General features: G+C 46.8%; 1 protein-coding gene across 4 annotated transcripts; it reads right to left on the bottom strand.

Annotated features, from left to right (window-relative positions):
• Window positions 1–2,469: 2,469 nt before the first annotated feature.
• On the bottom strand, window positions 2,470–27,622 carry STK36 (serine/threonine kinase 36). 4 transcript variants are annotated; one of them, XM_020904759.2, is made up of 27 exons: window positions 27,476–27,622; window positions 26,671–26,845; window positions 25,604–25,744; window positions 25,407–25,484; window positions 24,171–24,301; window positions 23,681–23,930; window positions 22,468–22,561; window positions 22,018–22,187; window positions 21,665–21,852; window positions 21,056–21,155; window positions 19,121–19,264; window positions 13,985–14,164; window positions 13,064–13,161; window positions 12,519–12,624; window positions 10,912–11,062; window positions 10,597–10,724; window positions 9,644–9,748; window positions 9,192–9,290; window positions 9,017–9,105; window positions 8,676–8,739; window positions 8,381–8,491; window positions 7,115–7,189; window positions 6,504–6,678; window positions 6,092–6,239; window positions 5,756–5,903; window positions 4,465–5,211; window positions 2,470–3,049 (listed from the first exon to the last, which is right to left on the bottom strand). In XM_020904759.2, the coding sequence occupies exons 2-27, from the start codon at window positions 26,752–26,754 to the stop codon at window positions 2,906–2,908; spliced, it is 3,948 nt and encodes a 1,315-aa protein (XP_020760418.1). In that variant the 5' UTR covers window positions 26,755–26,845; window positions 27,476–27,622; the 3' UTR covers window positions 2,470–2,905. The 4 variants fall into 4 exon arrangements, with proteins under 4 accessions (XP_020760418.1, XP_020760417.1, XP_020760420.1 ...); XM_020904758.2 differs by lacking the exon at window positions 27,476–27,622 and adding an exon at window positions 27,303–27,411; XM_020904761.2 differs by lacking the exon at window positions 27,476–27,622 and adding an exon at window positions 27,303–27,411 and having other exon boundaries at window positions 13,064–13,158.
• Window positions 27,623–27,629: the final 7 nt, after the last annotated feature.

Genomic DNA, 27,629 nt, shown 5'->3' with positions numbered 1-27,629 from the left:
ACATATGCTCAGTCACTTCAGTCATGTCAGACTCTTTGCAACGCTATGGACATAGCCCACAAGGCTCCTCTGTCCATGGGATTCTCCGGGCAAGAATACTGGAGTGGGTTGCCATTTCCTTCATGTATGCATGTAAAAGAAGCACAAATCCTCAGGCCTTCCAGACATTCTCTAAATTCCAGGCACCACTCAGACTTCACTCCAAATCCCCTCAGCACTGTGATAACTGCTGGGTGTAAAACTGTTTACACATTTCTAATCCTCTAGATTGTAAACTCACAGGGATGGGAACATATTTTCTAATTATGCTTCCTCTAAACTGATTGTTGTTTGATGCAATACATAGCCTAGAAAGTTTTCATGTGTGACTTCTCTACATTAAACTGTTTCTGTACCAGACAAGCAAGATATTTCAAGCTAGTATTTAACAAATTATTTGGAAAAGACAATTCTTTTACAAGGTAATTTCCCCCTAATTTATCACTTAAGAAAAAAATATCCAGATTTAAAGACACAATACTGTATACATATTTGTCTTAATGTAGACAGGTCTTAGGGAAGTACTGCTGTTTCGATAAATCCAAAAACCCAAAAGTTCTGATTTCTTAGAGATAAAAGTACTCAAAGTAATCAAAGTACTCATGGATAGCATTATATGTTGTCCAGGATTTGTTTTAAAATACTCAAGTAAAAAAAGGATAAGGTAGCTACTGAAGTGGCGATGGCATTCACTGAACTAATCTTTTTGTGTGTACCTTTGAAAATTTCCAACTAATAGACATACATGTTCAAAATTAAACTCGAGCTTCCCTACCCATTACCACTTCACTAATGGCCTTCCCCATTTCAGTTAACAGGAATTCCATCCTTCCAGCTGTTCAGGCCAAAAAGTCATCCTTGACTGCTTTCCTTTGTTACATTCTCACATCCAGTCAGTCCAGAAAAGTTATTTTCTCCATGTTCAGAATATATCCAAAATCTGGCTACTTTTTACCATTCCATTGGCACCACCCCAGTCCAGGACACCACTATCTCGAGTGAGGAGTATTACAAAGCCTCCTAAGTACTCCCCACTTCCCATCCTCCCCACTCCCCTGTCCGTTCACAACACCAGAATAAAGGGCAATCTTCTAGAACATAAGGTAGATCTTAGAACTCCTCTGATCAAACTCTCTAATAGATCCCTGCTCTGTGTAAAGTACAAGGTCTGCAAGGCCTACATCTGGTCCCCATTACCTTCCTGTCCTCATTTCCTATGATTCTCCCCCTTCTTCACTTCTTTCATCCAAAATGGCCTTCTCACAGCTCCTACAGCACTCCAGGCATACTTCCATCTCAGGGCCTTTGAAGACCATTCTCCCTGCATAGTTGTTTTCCTGAGAGAGCTGTACTGCTTCACTCAAATGTTTTTGTTCAAACGTCACCTTCTAAGTAAGGCCTACCCCGGCTATCCAACTCAGCTCTCCTCATCCCCTTCTTCCTGCTTTACATTTCTCTGGAGCTTTTATCACATTCCTACATACTAAAAACCCTACATACATACTAAACAATTCACTCAGTTTAATAAGCTCTCTACCTCCCTGACCAGAATGGAAAGTCTCTGACAAACAAGCACTGTTTTACCTCCAATGCCTAGAATGGTATCTGGCATATAGAAAGGACTCAATAAATACATGTTGTAGAAAACAGACTGGGGGTTGCCAAGTGGGGAGGGGCCTGGGTGAGCTCCTGAAATGGGAGAGGGCTGGATTGGGAGTCTGAGCTTAACAGATGCAAACTGTATATATAGAATGGATAAATAAAAAGGTCTCACTCTATAGCACAGGCAACTATCTTCAATATCCTGTGATAAACCATAATGGAAAAGAATATGAAAAAGAACTGTTGTTCAGTTGTCTCCAACTCTTTGTGACCCCATGGACTGCAGCATGCCAAACTTCCTGGTCTTTCACTATCTCCCGGAGTTTGCTTAAACTCGTATCCATTGAGTCAGTGATGCCATCCAACCATCTCATCCTCAGTTGCCCCCTTCTCCCCCTGTCCTCAATCTTTCCCAGCAAAAGAATACATATATACATACATATATAACTGAGTCACTTTGCTATATAGCAGTAATTAACACAACATGGTAATTCAACTATATTTCAATAAAAAAATAAATGTAGGGACTTCCCTGGTGGTCCAGTGGTTATGAATCCACCTTCCAACGCAAGGAACATGAATTCAGTCCCTGATTGGGGAACTAGGATCCTACATGCGTTGGGGCAACTAAGCTGGCTCACTGCAACTACTGAGCCCACACACCCCACAACTAGAGAAACATGTGCATCCTGAAAAAAAGATCCTGTGTGCTGCAACAAAGACCCGACACAACCAAATAAATAAACTAAAAATAAATAAGTGTTAAAAATAAATTTAAAAACAAATAAATATGTTGAATTGAAATGAAATAATCTGGATAGGAAGAAATTATGGTGGTCTCTAGAAAACATGTTATTTTTGCCAAAATATAAATACAGACAATGGGCAATGAAAATAAGGTCTAAATAAAAGAACCTGCTGGGAAGATTTCAGGAGCTCCAGAAAGGAAGAAAACCTCTCAGGCAGAAGGTGTCCTGGAAGCATGTCCCTGGGGTTTAAAGGCACATTATTGGAGAAAAGACCCTTTGATGTAGAGAAGAAACACGTCTCCTGTGGCACCAACAATCATGAAGTTTACTGGTTAAAATCATCCTGAATCTGGGGGAAAGGAGGAGCTTTATACATAAATCTCTTCTAGGTTCTCCTTCTCAAATCAGCTGATTGGCGGCTTGTCTGTTTCAGTCTCTTTAGTAGGTGGCTTGTTGAGCAGAAGGAAGGGTTGGCAACAGTAGGGCAACAAAGGTTGGACCCCAGGAAGCTGGGGTCATGTACTATGTGTTGGCCTCAGGAGGTGGATGAGTTTCCTGCAGTGTTTGGCAGAGGCAGGCCTGGGACTGCTGTGTGGGAGTAACTGATTCCCCAAAGAGAGCAAGGCTAATTTCTCACTGGCGCCCAGGGATACCAGCGCCTGTGGGGCAGAGAGAGATGACAAAACACAACATGCAGAGTACTCTCATTTGGCCCAGCAATTCCCACTCTAGAAAAGAAAGAAAAAGAATATGAGCTCTCGGGGATTGAAAATAGATTATGTGGGAAAAGACAGACTTTGGAGACAGGAACCACTAGGACCAGACTACTTCCATTCTCTTTGGTCACAGACCATGAGACCAAGGCACCAAAGGACCCATGAACTTGTCCCCAGGAAGAGATAATAAATGCAGCAACCAGAAGGTGAGACTCCCAACCATGGGTCTAGGCCAGTGGGAATTACCACCAAAAATCTCTTTTATTATTTCCTCACACAGACTACAGAAAATTCTGTAGTATATATCATCACCATCCTGTTAAAACTTCTCTTCTGCAAGAACTGCCCAAACGCCACCACATGGAGCTATTATAATTTGGGGGGTTGGCTTTACCATGGGCTTCCCTGGTGGCTCAAGACAGTAAAGAATCCGCCTACAATGTGGGAGACCTGGGTTCAATCTCTGGGTTGGGAAAATACCCTGGAGGAGGGCACGGCAACCCACTCCAGTATTCTTGCCTGGAGAATCCACATGGACAGAGGAGCCTGGAGGGCGACAGTCCATGGGGTCTCAAAGAGTAGGACACGACTGAGCGACTAAGCACACATAGCATACAACTTTATCACAGGTAGATGTGTGATTTTCAATTGTGCTGTTTATATACTGAAAATTGAGCAAAAAAAAAACCACAACAGAATAAAGCAGTGGTTAAGAGCATGGGCTCGAGAGACAGTCCAATGGTTAAGAGTTCAAGCTTCTACTTCAGGAGCCACAGGTTCAATCAGGAAGAGAACTAAGATCCGGTATCCCAAATGGCATAACCGAAAAGAGCATGGGCTCTGGACTCAGACTCTTGAGTTGAAAAGCCCATCGCCACATGTTAGCTCTGTGACTGGGACAAGTGATTAAATTCTTTGTGCCTCAGTTTCATTGCCTGCCAAATGAGAAGGATAGCTTAAACCAGATAATAAATGTAAAATGCTTAGCATGGTACTTTTCACATGGTTAAGCGCTAAAAAAGATAGCATCTTCACGGCCCTCAGTAAAAAACGACTCTATGCCTCAGCACCTCTAGTCTTCCCTCCCCCTCTCCTGCACAGCCTCCAGAAGACAGCAACACTGCTCCTTGAAAACCCAGGCATTGCCAAGCCCAATGGAGCCCTCTTCAGGCCCCTTCCCATCTCCAGGTGGGAGATATTAGGTGAAAAACTCATGTCCAAGTCATGCCTCCTGAGTTTCCTGCTCCCAGAGAAGGAGGCAGCTTGGGTTTCCAGATGTCCCAATTCCTTAAAGACTATCTCAGAAAAAATGTGAAAACAGCCCTGTCGTGGTGATTCACATGTCCCCTGGGATGTACCTGATGGATGCAAGGCTCCTGTCGGAGGCTGCGGAGAGCAACGAGGGCGGCTTCCTTCACACTTGGCTGGGGGTCTCCACATGCCATCTCCAGGAGCCGCTGGGGCACTTGGCACTGTAAAAGCTCCTCCCCCAGACCCTCAGGCCCCAGGTTGCCCAGAGCTGATACAGCATTGCGCCGGATACCAGCCTGAGGATCTTCAAGCAACTGGGTCATACCAGGTACTGCGGCTGCCAGGGCAGGTCCCAGGGGACCAGCTTTATAGGCTGCGTTGCCTACAGCAAAGCTGGCTCCACGCCGCACAGCAGGGTCCTTGTCTCCGAGCCCCAGCAGCAGAAGGTTGAGCAGTCCTGCCTGGCTCTGCAGGGCCCCACGCAGGGCCATGCTGTGTTGGAGCAAGTGTCCCAGGAGCCCATAAGTACGAGCCCGCACAGAAGTCTCTAGGTGGCTCAGGAGGCTGCGCAGGGGCCGATAGGATTCATCAGAGCCAGCCAGGAGTTCGTGGATAAAAGACAAATGGCTAGGAGACAGTAACCGGGCAGTGTGGGCCAGGAGGGAGAGAAGGTCAGACGTCAGCAGAGGCTGGTCACCCAGGAGGGCAATGGAGAGGAATGAGACGGTGGTTCTAGGGGAGGCAGCCACTGTGTTCACAAACTGGTTGAGAAAAGCAGGCTCCGAGAGGGCCAGGCGTGTGAGAAGACTGATGGGCAGCTCAACTTGTGTCAGAGGGAGATGGTGACAGCAGACCTGAAGAAGGGGGAGGGGTGCAGGCAAAACAGTTCAGGGAGAGGGAGAATGCACTGCTGAGAAGTTACTAGAAATAGCCCAAAGCCTGGGGGAGAGAGAAGCCAAGTTCTGCAGAGAACACCACAGAGGGTTGGAAGACCTGGGTCACAGCACCGCACGTGAGACAGACACCACCTGGAGCCTGGGAGAACATGTCCTTCCCAAGGCCAGGCCGTGGTCTGCAAGGCCTCAGTCTCTCTCTCTTCAGAGACCTACTCACTGCTTAGTGCCAACAATCGCCAGAGAAGCGATTCCTGGCTGAGGAGCAGCGTCTCCAGGGCCTAGACCAGGACAAGAGAATCAAGAGAATCCAGACAAGTGACTGATGGAGAGAGGAGTCATCAGCCCAGCTCCAACCACATGCCTCTGTTCAGGCTTGCATGCTTCCTCCACTCCAGTCTCAGATGCTGTATGCCTCCAGGGACCTGGGAGAGCCCTAGAGCTGCCAGGAAGTGAATGTGACACAAGGTTGACCACCTTCCTGCCTGGGTGGCTTCCCTCGTACCTGAAGTAGGTGGGCGGTGACTTCTGAGTCTGTGAGGTCAGCCAAGACACCTTCAAGGAGGTCAGCATCCACATCCAGGGCAAAAGGGAAGCAGAGGAGCTGGCAGACAGAGAGCACCACGACGGGGAGAAACTCAGACCCTTGTGGCCTAAGGAGGGCAGCGTGGAAGGATGGACTCAGTCTGGCTCACCCAGCCTTCCATTTCTTCCCCCATCCCTCCTTCCCCAACCTCAGTAATCACATTTCTTGCCTCACAGCTCAAGCTGTCAGCTCTCTCTCTCCTGCCTCCCCCCGTCCATCCCACCCATAATAGCAGAACTGAAATTTTCAACTCACGCCTGACCCAGGTGATGCAAGAAGCTGGGCGAAAGCAGATGCTTCAGGGTGGACATGAGGATACTTCCACGCTGAGACAGGTGACTCAGGCATAACTGGGGCTCCTGGGTAAAGGTGGCCATGGCCAAGCTCAGCAGGGCTGCCATGCCTGGAAACACCAACAGTGGAGACCCAGTGGAGCAGGCAAGAGGTCTAGGTGCCCCTGCATCCCCATGGTTCTCAGGGCCACCACCTGTTCCCTGATGCCTACCCCATCCTTGAGCAGCTTCCGCACAGACTCTGCCATCCCCTCCCAAGGCAGCTGCACTAGTAGCCCTCTCCGTGGGCCAACCCACTTCCAGGCTGTTTACTCTTGAAGAGGGATCAGTATGCTGGCCCGACAAAAGGAGCCACGCTGTCAGAAGTGAGATACCTTGGGGTGAGATCAGTGTCCAGTCTGGCTCTGGGCTTTGTGGGCTAGACAGCGACACCTCCTCTTCCTGTGTAGATGCCTCCCTGGGGAGCCTCAGAGCCATGAAGAAGCGGTGCCACAAAACGGTCCACATCTCTGAGCTGGCCACGTCCCTTATTGGATTACCCTTCCCCTGCTAAAGCCAAAATTGAGAAGGGGAGAAGGGGGAGGGCCAAGTCAAGAGTCAAAATGCCTTTTTTCCACTCTTCTTCCTGATCTAAAAGGAAGGGGAGTCCCAGAAACAATTATTTCTGTTTTCCGACCTAGGATTTCTGTGTTGTCTCAGTTTCCTCTCTTATCACATCTTAACCCCCCTGACCTCTCAACCCATGTGTATGCTTACTGGAAACCAGGCAATTACAGCTTTCTTTCCACTGAATCCCAAGGGATGCAGCTGAATGGTTCCCCTTAAAGGGTCTGTACTGGGGCAGATGGGCCCAATCTAAGGCCATCACTGGTTGTCTGAGAGGGGAGGTGACTATGTGGCTTCTTCCTTCCTCTTGGCCAGTGGCCCCCCAAAGCACCCAGTTTCTCTCTCCTTAGTTCCCACGCATCCTGGGATGCAGCTGTACCTGGGTAAGGAGCTGCAGCAGAAGGATGAGGAGGCCGTCATAGAATCCACAGCCACCAGGTGGAGTCAGCCGGACCTGGTAGAGAGAGGCAGGAAGAGAGCAGATCCCTGAGAGGGGTGAGCTGACCGCACAGACCTGCGCAGCCAACTCCAAGTCAGGCAGAAGGAGTTCTTCTTTGGCCCAGAGTAGTGGGGAGAGTTCTTTTAGACTTAGGAGTCTTGGGTGGATGGATGAACAGCGTGCTCAGTCATGTCTGACTCTTTGGGATCCCACAGACTGCAGTCTGCCAGACTCCTCTGTCCATGGAATTTTCCAGGCAAGCATACTGGAGTGGGTTGCCATTTCCTCCTCCAGGGGATCTTCCTGACCTAGGGATAAAACCCACATCTCCTGCAGCTCCTGCAATGGCAGGCAGATTCTTTATCACTCTGTGTCTTGGTTCCTGCCTATTCATTCAATGACTATCTCTGTCCTAAAGACACGCAGTTTGGTAGGGTAACCAGCCACAGAAACAACTACAGTTTAGGAAGACACTTATTGAGCAAGAGGCTCTGAGGTAGGGGCTATGGAGAGGAGGAGGGATAGTTGAGATGCTAACTTTGCCCTTAGAGGTAGGAAATGGATGGGATTCAAAGTTTCAAAGGCAGACAAGGGGGAGAAGGCACAGCTTATATAAAAGACAGGTCATGAAGGGCCACAGTGAATTTTTGAAATGTGAACTCTTTTGTAGAGGAGGATTAGACAGCCCAGGGCTAACAGATGAGCTCTGTGTAGCCTGCTAGCAAATGTGGACATTAACCCAGGAACTGTGGGAAGCTGCTGAGGACCTACACAAGCTCCATCCATATAGGCAAGACTAGTGCCTGGTACTCAGTACATATTTATGTGTGAAATAATGACTGGTTGAGCAATTGGGCAGGTTTTCCTTTAAGAAAGCTCACTTTGGCATCAGGGAAGAACACTAGAGAGTAGAGATCCTTCAGGAGGCAAGTGCCAGAGCCTGAGGAAGAGAGCAAGAGGGAGGGGAGGAGGGAGAAAGACGATGCCTCTTCCTCCCCCTTCAGAGGTCCTGTGTGTTAACAACAAATCTAAAGCCCCGACAGTCAGGGCTCAGAGGGACCTATTATCCAAGGGCAGAAGGACAGGACAGGAAAGACTCCTGGATTCCCTCCAGGCTTACTGGAACTTCAGGCTTTTCTCCCTGAACACAGACCTTATCTGACTCAGAGAAGACACATGTCTGCATTCGGCGCTGGTAGGACTCACCTCTGCAGGGGCGGACAGGGCATGTGTGGCTGCAGCGATCCACTCCACAGGCTGGAGGTCAAAAGGCACCCCTTGCTGACCAAGCTGCCCCAACAGACAGGCTGCCGCACTCTGTGGAGAGTCAGATGAGGAGGAGGAATGTCCCAATCTGAATGGTACTCAGGACAGGTGGAGAGGGTGTCTGTCTCCAGAAGAATGCCTCACAAACAGCTGCACATTAGGAAACAACTCTCCTGCTCCCAGAAGGAGGGATGATAGGGTGAAAAGGGGAGGAAGATGAAGGCTGAGAACTCACCACAAGAGAGACGACGTGCGAATGTGTAAAGACAGTAGCAATCTCACTGCCGAGCTTCTCCATTCTGGAATAAGGAGATACATCAGGGATGCAGCCGTGTGAAAGGAGGCTGTGAGTGACCTGCCCTCTCCCTTGGCTGGCGCTCTCCACCAAAGCTGCATGTCCACCTCCAGGGCACAGAGCTGGTGGGAATCTAGGTCTCTTCTTTGCAGAGAAACCTTCACTCTGTCCTAGTCCCTCCCAAGGACAGGCTGTATGGTGTCACTCCCCATAATCTATGTCAGGGTGACCTACGTGGGTGGAAGGTATCCATGTCAGGGTGACCCTACTTTATGACTCACCCAGAAGGCAGATCTTGGAGGCGGAGGACAAGAAGGGAGAGGAGGTAGAGAGTCACTTCAGTAGACTCTTCCCTATCCACTACCTTTACCTATAAAGGAAACCCAAGGCATCAGAGTGTCCTCTGATTGAGATGGTAGGACCCCTAAGAGATGCCCACTTGTGGCACTGGCCTACCTTGCCCTGGGCCAACTTCAACAGTGACTCCAAGGCCAGGGGTTCTTGCCCGAGAAGATGGCATAAGCGCTCACTGACGTGGCAGCAGGAGTACAGAACCTAAAGAGTGTGGGAAGGAGTTGGTCAGGGAGGCAGGTCCTAGACTGGAAGGCTCAGCTGAAAGCAGGCTAGCCTCTCGACAGATTTAGGGGTGTCAGAGAAATTCAGGCCACGTCCACCTCTTGCTGAGAGACTGAGATGCAGACACAACTCAGTTCTAGTGAGGACTGGCTCACATCTGGGCCATCTCAGCTGAACTGATTTAAAAGCAGGAAGGGGTCCTCCTCTCCGGGGGGGCAGTGGCAGGGGTGTCTCTCATCTCTCTCTGTTTCTCTCAGTGTCTCTTTCTCTCTTTCTCATTCCTGGAAGTGAAAAAGAAATCTGAGGGGCCAAGAGTTCTGGGCAGGCAGTACCTTGAGAAGGGGTAGGCACAAGATGGGATGCTGCAGGGCAGAGATGAGGGACGACCTCAGGTGGTTGCTGTCTTTGGTGAGCTGATCAGCCAGATGCTGAGAGATCTGTGGAGACATACCTGAAGACTCGATCCCATTCCCTTTATTCCAACCCTATTCCTCTCATATCTCCAACTAATCAGGACTCTTAACCCCTTGCTTTCCACTCTTTCCCAGATTCACCAGGAACCTCAGACCTCATTCTATCCCATCTTCATGCTCAGTGGAAAAGCAAGACAAGGCCAAGGTAAGTCCCACTGCAGGCGCGTACAGAGGAAACTGTTGCTGGCCAAAAGGGAGCAGGAAATCTGAACCCTGAACCCTTGAGCAAGCATCACTGGCGGCTTCAGATCAGCCACCCCACCACATGGGCAGTTTGTCAAGGAACTCTTCAATCAGCTGGCCAAGGGCCCTGGGATTCTGGCTACGTCATGTTCGACAAGTGGCCCAAACCTAGTGGTTAGCATCTGCTTCTGGAAGTACTGAGTAAAGGCAGGCAGAGAAGCTTGTTTTTCCGCTTTTCTGAGACACTGGGGCCAACCTCCCCAACCCTGGCAACAGCGACAACAAGAACAAATAACTGTAGTTCAGGATTTCCCGGGTGGTCCAGTGGGTCGAGAATCTGCCTGCCAGTGCAAGGGACATGGGTTTGATCCCTGGCTCAGGAAGATCCCACATGCAGCAGGGCAACTAATCCCATGCAGCACAATCACTGAATCCCCACACTATAGCCTGTGCCCTGCAACAAGAGAGGCTACCCTAATGAGAAGCCCACTCGTCGCAACCAGAGAGTAGCCCCCGTTCTCTGAAACTAGAGAAAGCTTGAATGGAGCAACCAAGACCCAGCGCAGCCATAAATAAATAAATAAATAAAACTTAAAATAAAAATTGAAAAAAAAATTTGTAGCTTAGACCTGCTCCTTGGCTTCCCAGCAGCCTGGCAGCCCCACGGGAGCGGTGCACATGGCTGCCAACGCCGAAGAAATGGCTCCAGGCAGATCCTCACTCTGCTCCCGCACGGGCTGGCTCACCTGGGGGGCGCCTGTGAGAAAGGCAAAGAATGCAGAAAGGCATGGGTTGTTTCAGATTCTCTCTTCTTTCTCTCAGTTCATAGTTACTTAATACTCGCTAAATGCCAGACACTATTCTAGGCAACCGGCAGGATAAAGAGCAGGGCTGGTCCTGCTGACAAGTCACTCAAGAGAACCTCCCCTCCCCATTCCCGTTACCTGGGGGGCTATGGAAAGGGAACTGTGGAACTGTCAAGCCATGAAGGAGCCCGTCCAACACAGCCCGATGTGTAGTCAGCAGGCTGGAGTAGAAGGCTTTGGAGATGGTCCAGCTATTCCCGTCCATCGCTTCACACAGAACAGTAAAGCACTAGGGGAGACAGGCAGGGTTCACATTAGCACATCAGAAACCATACTGGACTCAAGGTAAGGAGCAAGGGTTCCCGGAGAACCTTAGAAAGGAGGAGGAAAACACAGGGGGACCAGTTGTTGAATTCTAAGTATTCCTCACACAGAAACTGCAGAGTAATTGCCTTCATGTTTGGGAACAGGAATTTTAGGTGTCAATCCTTCTATTTTGATCAGCTGCTCCCTAAATGATATTTTTCAAAGTAGTATCGTGGACCCCGAGTATAAGAATTCCCGGGGATTCGTCGGTCCTTCCCAACCTGGTCTTCAGTATTTATTCCAAACTCCCCATGCTACTCACTGCACAGTGACATATGAGAAGTGCTGACCAATAATGTGAGTCATTACTGGCCAAAATTTAGGTTAGACCTTAACAGCTTCCTGACCAGAAAGGATGAGGGATATTAAGACAAGCTCCCAGACTAGAAGAGATTGAATGGACTGCTAGCTGGAGGTAGGACTGCAGCCCACATCTGGGCTCCCAGTTGCCAGTCTGAAACTAATCAGACAATTGTTTCCTTCCTTGCACATGTTCCTCTCTTAACGGTCTCTTCTGAGACCAGTCAGAACTTGGCTATTTTCTCTTTCAATCCCCCCTTCCTGTCCCTCACATGCAGAGTCCAGGAGGGGTGACCTATCTAGGTTGCTAGTCTGTAGGACAAACAAGGTTGGGAATACTAGCTGATCTGTAAGTCTGTTCAAGAAGAAATCACTTCTATTTGTGGTTCCCTAAAATAGGTCACACTGCATACTGCTTCTGCACCTTAATATACATTACTGTTTCTGCCTGGAATGTCCTCCCTGCTTACTTTTCTCATCCACCTGGCAAACTTCTGGGCATCCTTCAAATCCTAGCAGAAACTATTTCCTTCTTCAAGATTTCTTCTATGACCCTACAGACTTCCCCAATGATCCACTGGTTAGGACTCCACACTTCCACTATAGGGGGGTCCCAGCTTGATCCATGGCTAGGGAACTAAGATCTTGCGTGCTGTGTGGTGCAGCCAAAAAAAGATTTTTCCTATGACCCTGCAGGTAGTGTGAATCTTCCTCAGTGGTGCTTCTGTGTTTTATATGAAGTTCTAGTATACTTTTATTTTAATATTTATTTATTTGGCTGTACCATCTTGGTTGCAGCATGAGGGATCTAGTTCCCTGGAGTCTTAGCCACTGGACCACAAGGGAAGTCCTTCTATTGTACTTTTCACACTGTTGTCCTTTATCACATTTATCCTACTAGACTAGTCCTGATCCCTTGAAGATACAGACTTCCTCTGACTCAGATGGTATACGGCACATAGTTGGCAGGCAACAAACATTTGTTGTATTACTTGATCTAACCCTATATAGCCATGAGAAGGAGAATGGGAGGAACATGGGGAAAAACAGAGAGAAATCTGGAAGGGAGAGCAGATTACCATAAGGCTGTCCCTCCGCAAAGCCTGCTCAGAGTCATCTGGCTGGGCCAGCAGTTTCCCCAACAGGTCCAGAAAGAGGCTGGCGGCCTCCTGAAATACCTGTAGGCTGGGAAAAAATGAGTCCTGGTTTCTTCTCATCTCTCTATTAAATGCCCACATGTGGAGAATGTGGGTAGGAAAATCTCTGCAAAGGAACACCTCAGAATGCTCTCCCTCTCTCTCTTCACACATACAGAGTCTCACATACACACCTCCAGGCCTCTTCTCTGCCATTTTCTCTAGCTTATTCCCACCCTGAGCCTTCCATTCAGTGTATGGTGACTAACGCTGACCTTTAGAACCTGAAATTCTGTGGGCAAATTTGGAGGTGACTCAAGATCCTTAAAAGGACTTGCTGGACTCTGAGAGGTCACTCAGCTGACCCCTAAACCTGTCACAAATCATGGCTTCTCCCTATTCAGCCTCTTCCTAATGGGGAGAGGAAGAAATGAGGGTAGAAACTGAAGCCAAACTGGCCAACAGCGCAAGACTGCCTCTCATCCCACCTGTCACCTGTCTGGCTCCTCTCCAGATTGAAGGTGCAGGCAAAGTAGGCCTGAATCACGGCCACCAGGTCCCGTACGAAGGCCCCATACCAACACTGCTGCCAGGGAAGAGGACAGAGAGTTAGGGCAACTCAGGGGACAGAAACAAAGACCAAGGGAAAAATGGGTCAGAGATCCAGTTAGGTGACCAAACAGAAAGGGACAGAGTGAAGTGAACCTTTAGACAGAGAGAGGAGATCTCAAGGTCACAAGTGGTGGCCAACAGGCTATGAACAGCCCAAAATGTGTCCTGTTTGGTTTGACAGCATTTTGGAGTGTAGCAGGTTCTATTTTTCAAAATAGCACAAATTCTCTTCTAAATGCCTTAAAAACATGCAAGACTAACACTCATCAGCAGAGTGCACTCAGCCACCCGAGCCTTGGCCCCAGTAAACACTTCTGCATTCCATCCTCTCGGTTCAGCTGTGGCGGGACACAGCATGGGCACATGGATGTGGAGTCTCAACCTGAGCTCTCCCGAGGATCGTCTCCATGACCATTTACAGGGTAGTGCCCATGGGTGAGTTAATCTCTGAATATTGAGAAATTACATAGAGAAATCTGGATTTCTAGCTTCTCTTAGAAAACTGGAGGATGTGGCACCATAAGCCCATTTTCCCACCGAGCAACAGTGAGCTGGATGGGCCTGGGCACGGGACCTCAATTCCTCACATTCCTGCTATTCAAACAGTCATACATGGTCTACTCCCCTGATGACATTATCTGCCTGGCCTCGGAAGGCAAGAGAATTTGCAACTCGTAATCTACTAAGTAGATAGGAAGAAGAGAAAGAAAAGGCAGAGGGGCCGATAGAGATGGCAGTTCGAAGAAAAGAAATCCATAGAGAAGAAATGCCGGTCAGTCCTGAGAGGCAGCACTTACCTGCTGGATACTGTTGCTCTCCTGGCTGTGTCTGAGGAGGCTGAGCAGCAGCCCGGGAAGCCCAGCCTCACGGCAGAAGGAATACAAGGGAATAGAGTCACTGCAGCTGGAGAGGAGACCGCTCAGGACCCGGAGTGCAGGAAGGATGCGGGAAGCACCCTCCAGGACGCCTTTTAGGATCTGGGTGACACGAGGGAAAGAGGCAGTAATCCGTGTCTTGAGAGATAAAAGAGAGTCACAGCAACCAAGTGTCCCCAGGACACTGACAAAGAAGATCCAATGTTCTTACTCCTTTTTGTGGAAATCTAAAACCCAGAGAAGGAGAAGAGAGAAACAGGGAAAGTGCACCAGGAAAGGGGACTACAGGTGGCCAGGGCCCCTGACGTAGAGGGGACTAAGGGGGAGCGGGGTCCCCCCTCAGTCAGGGACAGACCTAGTGGCCATTCCTACCTGCTCCCTTCCTTCTCCAGCCCTTCACCTTAAAATAAAATGAAATGAAACCACACACATTTCTGAAAATTAAAAACAATGGGCACAAAACAGTGCTGTTCAACTCCACAAAGACAAAACAGTATTATTCAGCTCTACCTCCGGGGTTAACGAACTGTGACCTGCAGGCCAGATCCAGCCTACTACTTATTTTCATACAGCTTATAAGCTAAGGACAGTACTATATTTAAATAGTTATTTTTTAAAAGGTTATTTTTCAAAAGAAGACTAACATTTACATCAAGTACTTTACAATATGCCACTCATCTTTCTAAATCTGCTCACTTATTTACTCAGTCTTTACAATAACCTTAGTTGCTGCTGCTGCTGCTGCTAAGTCACTTCAGTCGTGTCCGACTCTGTGTTACTGTAGAGTAAATACAACTACCAACTTTATGGATAAGGAGACTGAAGCTTCCAGACAGGTTAAGTAAACAGTCAATAATCACACACGGGGGCTCCCCTGGTGGCTCAGTGGTAAAGAAATCCTCCTGCCAATGCAAGAGACATGGGTTCGATCCCTGGTCCAGGAAGATCCCACATCCCAGGAGGAGCAACTATGTCCATGCGCCACAACTACTGAGCCCTTGCTCTAGAGCCCAGGAGCCGCAAGTACTGAAGCCCATGCACCCTAGAGCCTGTGCTCCACAACAAGAGAAGCCACCTCGATGAGAAACCCTTGTACTGCCACCAAGAGTAGTACCCACTCACCACAACTAGAGAAAGCCTGGCAGCCAGAGACCCGGCACAGCCATAAATAAACACACACAGTAGTTAGCTGGAATTCCAACTCAGAAAGTTTTACCCTGGAGGCAGAATTGTTAACCTCCTTTCCCAGTGAAAAATTATCTGACACAAGGAGGACATGTAGGGGCCAAACGAGAGATGCAGGGTGCCAAGACAATGCAATGGTAAAAGGAGAGTCTTTTCAACCAGTGGTGCTGGGGTGATTATATATCCACATGCAAAAAGATGAATTTAGATCCCTACCTCAAAATATATGTAAGAATCAACTCAAAATGAGTCAGAGACATAAATGTCAGAGCTAAAATTCTGGAAAGTTTTAAAAAAAAATAGGAGAAAATCTTTAAGACTTTGGGTTTAAAAAAAGATTTCTTAATAAAATATCAGAAGCAAAATCCACAAAGGGAAAAAATGGTAACTGGACTTCAAAATCCAAAACCTTTGTGCTTCAAAAGACATAAGACTAAAAGGACAGATTAAGACTGGGAGAAAAAATTCACAAATTGCACATCCAATAAATGTCTTGTATCCAGAATACATAAAGAACTCTTGCAACTCAATAAGAACTCAACTTTAAAATAAGCAAAGGAAATAATTAGATATTTCACCAAAGAAGATATACAAATGGCTAGTAAGCACATGAAAAGATGCTTACATTAGTCATTAGCAAAATGCAAATTAAAATAGCAATGAGATACTATTTTACACTCACTAGGATGACTACACTCAAAAAGACAGATAATAGTACATGTTGGCTGACTTTAATTTTTTGGGTTCCAAAATCACTGAAGATGGTGATTGCAGCCATGAAATCAAAAGACACTGATTCCTTGGAAGGAAGGTTATGACCAACCAAAAGAGCACATTAAAAAGCAGAGACATTACTTTGTCAACAAAGGTCCGTCTAGTCAAGGCTATGGTTTTTCCAGTAGTCATGTATGGATGTGAGAGTTGGACTATAAAGAAAGCTGAGTGCCAAAGAATTGATGCTTTTGAACTGTGGTGTTGGAGAAGACTCTTGAGAGTCCCTTGGACTGCAAGGAATCCAACCAGTCCATCCTAAAGGCGATCAGTCCTGGGTGTTCATTGGAAGGACTGATGCTGAAGCTGAAATGCCAATATTTTGGCCACCTGATGTGAAGAGCTGACTCATTTGTAAAGATTGAAGTTGGGAGGGATAGGATATTGGGAAAGATTGAAGGCAGGAGGAGAAGCGAACGACAGAGGATGAGATGGTTAGATGGCATCACCAACTCAATGGACATGAGTTTGGGTAAACTCCGGGATTTGGTGATGGACAGGGAGGCCTGGCATGCCGCGGTTCATGGGGTCGCAAAGAGTCAGACACGACTAAGCGACTGAACTGAACTGAACTGAATACCTGTTGGCAAAGATGTAGAGAAATGAAGACCCTCATACATTGCTGGGAATGCAAAACGGTATAGCCATTTTGGAAAACAGTTTAGCAGTTTCTTAAACATAAATTTACTATCTGACTCAGTAATTCCACTCCTATGCATAGGCCCAAGAGAAATGAAAAAATCATTTCATTTCAAAACTAAACGTTCAGCTGTTCAGTCGTGTCCAACTCTTTGCAATCCCATGGACTGCAGCACACCAGACTTCCCTGTCCATCACCAACTCCCGGATCTTACTCAAACTCATGACCACTGAGTCAATTATGTCATCCAACTATCTCATCCTCTGTTGTCCCCTTCTCATCCTGCCTTCTATCTTTCCCAGCATCTGGGTCTTTTCAAATGAGTCAGGTCTTCACATCAGGTGGCCAAAGTACTGGAGTTTCAGCTTCAGCATCAGTCCTTTCAGTGAACATTCAGGACTGATTTCCTTTAGGATTGACTGGTTTGATCTTCTTGCTGTCCAAGGGACTCTCAAGAGTATTCTCTAACACCACAGTTCAAAAGCATCAGTTCTTTGGCACTCAGCTTTCCTTATGGTCCAACTCTCACATCCATACATGACGACTGGAAAAAACATAGCTTTGACTAGAAGGACCTTTGTTGGCAAAGTAATGTCTCTGCTTTTTAATATGCTATCTAGGTTTGTCACAGCTTTTTTTCCAAGGAGCAAGAGTCTTTTAAGTTCATGGCTGCAGTCACCATCTATAGTGATTTTGGAGCCCAAGAAAATTAAGTCTGTCACTGTTTCCATTGTTTTCCCCTCCACATGCCATGAAGTGATGGGATCACATGCCATGATCTTAGTTTTCTGAATGTTGAGTTTTAAGCCAACTTTTTCACTCTCCTCTTTCACTTTCATCAAGAGGCTCTTCAGTTCCTCTTTGCTTTCTGCCATAAGGGTGGTGTCATCTGCATATCTGAGATTATTGATATTTCTTCCGGCAATCTTGATTCCAGCTTGTGCTTCATCCAGCCTGTCATTTCGCATGATGTACTCTGAACAGAAGTTAAATAAACAGGGTGACAACATACAGCCTTGATGTACTCCTTTCCTAGTTTGGAACCAGCCCATTGTTACACGTCCAGGACTAATTATTGCTTCTTGGCCTGCATACAGATTTCTCAGGAGGCAGGTAAGGTGGTCTGGTATTCCCATCTCTTGAAGAATTTTCCACAGTTTGTTGTGATCCACACAGTCAAAAGCTTTGGCATAGTCAATAAAGCAGAAGTAGATGTTTTTCTGGAGCTCTCTCACTTTTTCTATGATCCAATGGATGTTGGCAATTTGATCTCTGGTTTCTTTGCCTTTTCTAAATTCAGCTTAAATATCTAAGTTCTCGGTTCACATACTGTTGAAGCCTGGCTTGGAGAATTTTGAGCATTACTTTCCTAGCCTGTGAGATGAGTACAACTGTGCAGTAGTTTGAATATTGCCTTTCTTTGGGATTGGAATGAAAACTGACATTTTCCAGAAATGAAACAGAAAACATGTTCACAAAAAGATTTCCTCATGGATGTTCAAAGTAGCATTGTTTATAAAAGCCAAAAAGTGGAAACAACCCAAATTTCCATCAATTTGTGGAACAAATAAACAAAAACATGATACATACATACAATAGAATACTAATTAGTAGTAAAAAGGAACTAAGTACTGATATAGGCTACAACGTGAATGAAACTTCAAAAAACATTATGCTAAGAGAAAGGAGCCAAATACTATCTATTGTACGATCATGTTTATGTGAAATATTCAGAAAAGACAAATCTATGAGACAGAAAGCAATCTCCTTGTAAGTGCTATGAGTAGGAATGATGAGTAACTGTAAATAGCTAGGGATTACCTTTTTGGGGTGATGGAAATATTCTAAAACTGAATTATGGTGATCATTAGTATAGCTGTATTAGCAAGTATAATAAATTGTTACATCTGTATTTTTAATTTTGTCAAAAATTTTGTATAAATGTGTTTTCTCTCATTAGAGAAGTAGCTATGGGGCTACCCTGGCAGTTCTGTGGTTAAGACTTCGCCTTCCAGTGTAGGGAGTGTGAGTTCAATCCCTGGTCAGGGAGCTAAGCTCCCACATGCCTCTGACCAAAACACTAGAACATAAAACAACAGAAGCAATACTGTAACAAATTCAACAAAGACTTTAACAATGGTCCACATAAAAAAAAAATCTTTAAAAAAGAAGCAGTTAAATGATACCCTCCCTTTTTTTCCCTCTTGGCAGTCAATGCCTAAAAAGTTTACAGCTGAAAGCTTGCTTATCCTTGCTCTGAAGAATCCTTTTTCCCTTTAGAAAAACCCAAGGTCTGCTCTTTCTGTAAACTAAAAGAAGTTACCGAACCTACCTGAATTAAACAGACAGTAGTGAAAGAAAATTGGAAAGGGAATTTCTCCTTATGCTGATTAATGTTTTCTAACACCTCATCTGTGAAAACAGTCTCCAGTCCCATCCATGGGTATCCTTCTGTCGGTTACCTGCTCTCCAGTCTCATGCAGCTGACTCTGGATGCGCTGGCAGAAGTCAGGATTGCACAGCAGGGTGAGAGGGGCCTTCAGCTGGACGGGCACAGGTTCAGTAGTCTCTAGCAGGTGTTGCCACTCATCATCGCTGTCTTGCTCCTGAAGCATCAGGGAAAGAAAGAGGTCAGGAGGAGTGTGTCAGGTTCGAGGCAATAGCTCCCACCCTGGGGAATCATTAAAGTAAAGTGAAAGTGTTAGTCGCTCAGTCATGTTGGACTCTTTGCGACCACAGGGACCGTAGCCCCCCAGGCTCCTCTATCCATGGGATTCTCCAGGCAAGAACACTGGCATGGGTTCCCATTCCCTTCTCCAGAGGATCTTCCTGAACCAGGGATCAAACCCAGGTCTCCCACATTGCAGGCAGATTCTTTACTCGGGAAGACCAAGGAATCATGAAGTAACTGCAAAAAGTCAGTGACTCCTTTGGCACAGTTGTATTTTTTTCAGCCATCAATTTAAAAAGACACAGTTGGCAGTATGTGAGAGGTCTTGAAAAGTCTCTTGGAGAACACTAGCATGTGTACATAAAGAGATATCTAGGAAAATGTCCACTGCATGGTTTATAATAACAACATCATAAAGCTAGTCAGTAAGGGAACAATAAATCATGGCACATCCATGTTAGGAAACACTAAGAAGTTATTAAAAACACTATGATTTCCCTGGTGGTCCAGTGGTTAAGAATCCGCCAGCCAGAGCAGGGGACACAGGTTGGATCCCACATGCCATGCAGCAACTAAGCCTACATGCCACAACTACTGAAGCCCATGTGCCCTAGATCCTGTGCACCGCAAGAGAAGCCACCACGCTATAAGACTGCTCACTGCAACTAGAGAGTAGCCCTCTCTTGCCACAACTAGAGAAAGCCTGCATGCAGCAACAAAGACCCAGCACAGCCAAAAATAAACAAAGCAAATCTTAAAAAAAAAAAAAAGATTGTACTGACAGTGCATCACTCAGGTACCATTTCTACCAAAAATGCATGACTCAAATCTAACCATGTGGAAGTAGCAATCTGAGGAACATTCTACAAAATAACTGACCTGGGTACCTAAAAACTGTCAATCATGAAAAACAAAGAAAGAGTAGGAACTATTTCACATTAAAGGAGACTAACGAAGTACAACAACTAAACGCGGTGAACGACACTGGACTGGATTGTGGATCAGGTGGAAAATGTGTTTTTGCTATAAACATTACTGGAGCAACTGGGAAAATCAAAATATAGATTGTAGATTAAGGAACAAAATCATATCAATGTCAGATTTCTGACTTCTAGTGCAAGTGCATCACCTAGCTCTTAGCAAATATGCACTAAAGTCTTTGGCAATGAAGGGGCAGATCTGCAACTCACCCTAAAATGAATTTTAACAACTGGTGAATCTGAGTAAAAGGGTATATAGGAATTCTTGGTGCTATTTTCACAGTTATTCTTTAAATTTGAAACCTTTTCAAAATAAAAAGTTAAAACCCTAAAAAAACAAAAGATTGAAGTAGATGTAGAAAAATCTTTACAACAGATTATATGGTAAGAGATACATGAGGCAAAACAATACCTACAGTCTGGACTCAGTAATGTAAAAACAGCCAAACTATATATTCTATGTGGCTACATACATATGTATAAACGCACAGAAAGTCTGGAAGGAGACAGACACCTCAGGACTGAGATAAGGCTCAAAGGGGACTTTCCTTTTTACTTATGTATTCCAATTTTTTATAATTAAATGTTCACACACTATGCAATTAAAATCTATGAATAAGAAGGAAGCACTTTTTAACACAAGGGGACTCATCCTTAGATGGTTGGGAATCACTGTTCCAGAAAACCGCTACTAAGACCTAACATCCAAGGCAGGGACAAAGCCAAGAGGAGCCTCTAGGGCTCACCTCATTTTCCAGATCCACCGCATCAAGGCTCTGCTGGCCCATCACCTCTGGCCTCAGCTCTGGGAGCGCTCGCTCACAGTCCTGGGTGATCCAGTTTTCCCTGCCAGAGGAAGCAGGGAGTAGGATGAGTACCAGACCTGTGAGGTTAAGGTTAACTTGTCCTTCCCTCTAGGTCCAGCGTAGGAATGGAAAGCCATAGAGGACTGGCAAGAGATCTCCTTCTAGGATCTGGCCAGGACAGCATATGTTCACTACACACATATCTTTGACTGCCCTCCCACTGTGAATCTTATTTTCAAATCTACCTTGGTGGTTTTCCCCTGGAGCTCTCAAATCAAATAATCTTTCCGTGTGTCTGGAGACGATTTTTTGTTTCCTTTTCAGTTAATGTACAACCGAGACATACAGAAAGGAAAGTTCCCATGCCTCCTGATAAAATCAGGAAAGCATATGGAATCAGAATTCAAGAGCCCAAAACTTAAGACTCCCAGGGCCCTGTCCACATTTAGGCAGTGATGAGTGACAGGAACCATTCTGCATTTGCTTTGACTGGAGCCAAACCTCTGCAAGTCACATCATCCTACAGATCCTGGGTTCTACCCTCCTCACCGAGGTGCAGGGGGTGCCTCTCCAGCACCCCACTCAGCCCAGCTGCTCTTCATTTCTGAGGCTACAACCCCAGTTAAGAGGCCTGGTTCCTGAGGAGTGTGCTTGAGTTTGGGCAGAGGGGCTGTGCCAGGAGCCACCTTGCTGGTCCTATCTTCTTGCTCAAGGGGAGGTCCTGTGTTCTGGTGTTTCTGCAGGAAATGGGCAGGAGACACTGAGTCAGAACTATCTGGCTGCCATAAGACACTATGAATTCCATTTGAAGCCCATTCCCAACCCTAGAAAGTCACCCTCCTGCTCTTGCTTCCCCAGTCACTAGTCTGGCTAGGTCACACATACCCCTCTGCCCCACTCACCTTCTGCTTGGCCTCCTCAGCCATACGTTTACAGGCTTGCCGCAATAAGTGAGATCGATTGCCCTTGGGTGCCAGCCGATGAGCCTGTTGGTCCTTTAGAACCTGAAGTTCTGGGGGTAAGCGACTGGTGAATGGGGTACCAAAATCTGGGCCTGCTGGCTCGGTTAGTACTACAGAAAGAGAAGAGGGAACACATGATCATACAGGAGCTGTGCCACTGTTTCCACTTGGCCAGGGACAATGGCAGCATCTTTAGGCTTCTGTGCAAAGAGGCCCTTTTGATAAAGTGACAAAGAGGAGAGGGGGTTGCAAGGGAAGTGCAGGGTCATGCAAAATGCTAAAAAGAAAATTCAAGCTGGAGGGGTAAAGAATATACGTTGGATCCAGATGTTGGGGCCAGGGGTTATACTGGGTAGAAGTGCAAGAGCCCTGGGAACCCTAAGGACTCACTGGTGACGCAACCAGCAATAAAGGGGTGATGTAAGAGGTCTGGCCAGGACAGACGCTGCCGGGGGTCCTTGGTGAGCAGTCCCTGAAGAAAGTTCTGTGGAAAGAAAGGGTACCTCATCAGTCTGCACTTCTCCATAGGCTCTCAAACTCATCAGAACTGGTCAACCAAGACTTTAAAAAACTTATTTATTTATTTGGCTGTGTTGGGTCTTAGTTGCAACATTTGGGAGCTTTTGTTGTGGAGCACAGAATAGCTTTGGCACATGGGCTTAGCTGCTCCATGGGATGTGGGATCTTGGTTCCCCGACCAGGGATCCAACCTATGTCCCCTACATCGCAAAGCAGATTCTTTTTTTTTCTTGCAAAGCAGATTCTTAACCAATGGACCACCAGGGAAGTGCCCAGAGTGCATTCTTACAGCACATGTCTTAAAAGCTGAGCACACACACATTTATTTATCGCATGCTCTCCATGCAGGGATCAAACCCATGCCCCCTGCAGTGGAAGGCCGAGTCTTAACCACTGGACCACCAAAGAAGTCCCTCCTTTGTTCAGATTCTTTTTGGTCATTCTTTGGGCCTCCTTAACTAAACAGGTTTGGGAGAAACCTGTCTCTTTTCATCTTAGCTAAAATAAAGGAAAGTTATAATGAGATTTTACTCTAGGAGAAGGCTGCATTTAGACTTTATTGAAGGCCCAAATCAGGCCCTTGAAACAAAAGGGTCAACTCTTTTTCCTCCCTCCCTGGCCTACTGAGATTTAACTGCAATGAACAGGCACCATCTCTATACTCTGCTCCTAATCAGTGAGCTAGCTCCACTAGCTCTGGCCATTTGGATATCTAAAGATTGTTCCTTTCAGGAAGAGGACTGTCGGCTATGTTGGCAAATCTAGAAATCATTCAGACATTGCATCTGATAGGAAATTAGGAGAATAGAGAGTGTGTAAAGGGACCAGTAACTGTTTCTGAGATTTTGAAATTTCTTCTTCATTTTAATATAGGACCACCTGGCAGACTCTTAGGACTGGCAGACCTTAGGTCACCCTCCCAGAATAAGCCCCTGCAGTACAAAAGCAAGGCAGCTTGCCTCAGCTCCTGCATTAATTCAGTAACTGTAAAGTGCAACCCCAGCTCTGGAAAAAAAAACTGTGGAAAAGGGAATAGGACAGAGACAGGTTTCTGATGCAAAAGCGATCTGTCAGTATCCATTACCTTGAAGCAGGGACTAATGGTGGGAGGCCAGCGCACAGGGTCCTTGAGAATAAGGCTGACCAGCTGAAAGATGCTCGTGGTATAGAAGGGAGGGGTGCCTACTGCCAGCTCATACAATATACAGCCCACCGACCAGAGGTCCGCAGTGTGGTCATAAGGTCGTTCCTCCACCAACTCTGGGGACATGTAGAGGGGTGTGCCTTTGATGGATGTCAGCACCATCGTGTTAGTGCTCATAGCCCGGGCAAACCTGCAAGGAGATGATGGAATGAAAATGGAGAGAAGATATTCAGTCAAAACTAGAGCTGCTCACTGCTAACTATTACTGTGTGAGATTGCCCCAACCTGAACAGAGAGAACGCCTTCTAAAAGACCCAGCAGGAATCCCATTCTGCAGCTCAGGTTCTAAAAGGAGGCCCAGGGAAGTCAAGCATACAGTACAAGCCTCCCTGCAAAACCAGAAGTGGCGACACAAGGTCAGGCTCCTCACCCAAAGTCACAGAGCTTGATACCACCACCCTTGGCAAGAAGGATGTTCTGAGGCTTCATGTCTCGGTGGAGGATACGGTGGGAATGCAAGTAGTACAGGGCTGATACCAACTGGGCAGCAATGGCCTGAACCTACAGGTCAAACAGGCAGGCGGGAGGAAGAAAGGGGAGGTCAAAGGAAGGAGCCCAAGGACTCCACCCTAATAGTACTGTAGACATGACCTCCTCTTCCCTCCCTTTCTTCCAGAGCATCACACAATATCTTTCTTAGTTCTTGTCTTTCATTTGTTTATTCATTTGTTTGAGGGAAATACATTGAGTCTCACTGACTAGCTGCATGACCACAGGCAAATTATCTTGTGCCTCACAGATTCATCATCTATTGATAAGGCAACAATAATGATATTACTTGTCTCATAGGATCATTGTGAGGATTTAAATGAGTTCAAGCATGTAAAGTGATGGAACACTCAGAATGGTGCCTGGCACTTAGTAAGCATTCATATATATTAACTGTTATTACATAAGACGAAGTCCCTGTCCCAAGAGAAGTAGCCAGACAAACAACAAGACAGATAAAATAAACAAGGTGATGACTTACAAATAACGATGGTTGTTTGGAAGGAAGCAGAATGCTGTGACAGGAAGTCCTGATGGGGGCCTACTTGCCAGAGTACACAGAAATCCCTGGAATGAATATGGCTGGAGAATGTGTTCAACCTACTGCTAACCACTGTGTCTTGGTGGTGAATCCTGCCTTAACCACAACTCTTATCCCTTCCTATCTCTCTGGTACCACCACACCTGGACTTCTTTCCTAAAGGTGCCTAACAACAGGAATAATATTAGCCTCCTAAAATAATAGCTAACTATTGAATTAGTGTTTTTCAGGTGCTCTTTCAAACACTTTACATGAATCAACTCATTAATCTTACCATTAGTGCCTTACAAGGTAGACTTTATTATCATTTCCATTTTAAAATGAGGAAAATGAATAAAGAGAGGTTAAACTAATTTGCCCAAGAAGACCCAGCTAGAAAGTATCAGATCTAATCTCTGCATTTAGAGAACTTGGGTTCTGGTTTTCACATACTTTACTGTCATACCACATTACCTCCATATGTACATAGACTCTTATATTTTACTCAGGAGTTTCCAGAATAGAGACTCTCAGCTCTCCCTACAGTCCTTAACCTGAGGAGAAGTCAGGGGCGGGAGAAGTTTCAGCTGGGAATACCTGGTCTTCTGGAAGTTTTCCATCGTCTTCGAGGATCTGAAAGAGCTCTCCTTCAGCATAGTCTGTCACCACCACCACCTGCAGGGAATAGGCAGTGCTGCTGATGGCTCCAAATGTATGCATTTTGAGGCTGGGAAATTCCCAGGACTCTTCCTCTTGGGGAGAAGTGACCCCCCCCCCTCCAAACCAAAGCACACCTCTTTGTCAGTCTCAAAGCTATCAAGCATATGCACAATGTTGGGGTGCCGCAGACCCCGCATGATTTCAATCTCCCGTTGCAGATTCCTCAGCTCCTTCTCTGAGCGTCCCAATTTTGGAATGAACTTGAGGGCCACCACCTGTCAGTGGTAAGGTCAAGAGTCAAGGCCTAATCGCACTATTGAAACATTAGCCTCAGGGCTCCAGAGCTAACTTTAGATTGTCTGAGAGCAATTCTCACTGTATTTTGCTAGTCTCCCACTCCACTTTACCAATGGTACCCTCCATGGGTACCCTCCAACTGACCTTACCCCAGCTTCCCCTGCCTCTTGCCCTAGGAGGAAACCACCTTTGCCAGTTAGATTCTTTTGGTGGATTCTGGGAGAGGTGTTCTGATCTGGATAAAGAACTCAAGGTTTAAGGGATTTATGAGAAAGGGAAGGAAGGAAAAATGAAGAGGGCAGAATAGAGTTCAAGTGGTTTATACCTTCCTGTATGGTAAGTGGAAGCGTTAGTTGCTCAGTCGTGTCTGACTCTTTGAGACCCCATGGACTGTGGCCCACCGGGCTCCTCTGTCCATGGGGTTTCCCAGGCAGGAATACTGAAGTGGGCTGCCATTCCCTTCTCCAGATCTTCTCAAACCAGGGATTGAAACTGGGTCCCCGCACTGCAGACATATTCTTCACAGTCTGAGCCACCCAGGAAGCCCCAGACACTACTACTACTCATAACAATAATTTGTTGTTTGCTAGGTACCAGACACTGTGTCAAGTGATTCAGTGTGACATCACACTTAATCCTCAAACCCCATCACTCAGACACTGTTCTTAATTTCATTCTATAAATGAGAAAATTGAGACATAGAAAGGTTGAGTAACTTGTCTATAGTTCTAAGACTAGAAAGTGGTGGAGCTATGACCTGAACCCAAGTAAGCCAATTTCAGAGCTCATATTCCATAAATATGAAGGAGTCATATAGGAATACAGGTCACTGCTCTGGTCCCATACTCCACTGGGGTTCAGAGTGTGGAATCCCACCCAAGAGATGTCCCTCCTTGATCACCACCTGAGCACTGTATTTTCTTCGACCCTTGTACACCCTCCCAAAAGAGCCTTCTCCAATCATCTCCAATACGTGGTACTTTTCCATGACAGAGATTTCAGGATCCCTCAGAAGGAAGTAAGTAGAGATGGTGACGAAGGGCTACAGCTCCAAGGACAGTTCCACACATCTGGGAGGCCTGGCTCGGGCACGGAAGAAAGGGGAACGTTAGCCGCCTTGCCTTTTCTTTTTTTTTTCATAACAATCCAGGTCTCATAAACAAGGTATGGTGCAGTGGATGAAAAGATGATATCTTGGAGCAGACCGCCTCCTGTAGTTCTCCTTCCTTTTCTCCTGCTGCCCCCCAACTGAACCTCGTTCCCACCCAACCCCGAGACCCATACCCCGTCCATCCAGCCCAACCCATCCGACCCTAGGCCCCTTCACACGGCCTCTCCCCTCGGCCTCTCCCCTCGGCCCCGCCCTCTCCACTCAGCCTCACCGCCCCCCGACCCCGCCCCCTCCGCCCAGCCTCGCTCCCGCCGACCCCGCCCCTCTCCGTCCAGCCTCGCCCACCGACCCCGCCCCTTCCAGCCACCCCAAAGTTCCTGCCACCCCAAAGTTCCTGCCACTGCCACCCTCCTCAGCACCCTCACCCCGCGCGCTCAGCAGACAGGAAACCCTCTCTTACGCCCAGCCTAGGAGCTTCAAGCTCCTCAGGCCGAGGGACGCCGGCCCTGGCCTTCAGCTCCGCCCCTTCTGGCTGCCTTCGTACTTTGCCTGAGTTAGCGTTCTTCTCCACCCCCACTGCCGGTCTCTTTAGACTCACATTGTTACCAATTTTACTCGGTAGAACTGGTCAGAGGTTCGGAGAACAGAGAGGTTCGGGGGTGTGGGCGAGACAGTGGGCCGCCCATAGGCACTTCCTAAGGGCACTTCCGAACCGTCCCTTGGCCATCAGGACCATCTAAGGACCCGGAGTC

Source organism: Odocoileus virginianus, chromosome 30 (assembly GCF_023699985.2).
Source record: "Odocoileus virginianus isolate 20LAN1187 ecotype Illinois chromosome 30, Ovbor_1.2, whole genome shotgun sequence".
NCBI lineage: Eukaryota > Metazoa > Chordata > Mammalia > Artiodactyla > Cervidae > Odocoileus > Odocoileus virginianus.
This window is presented reverse-complemented; position numbering and strand designations above follow the sequence as displayed.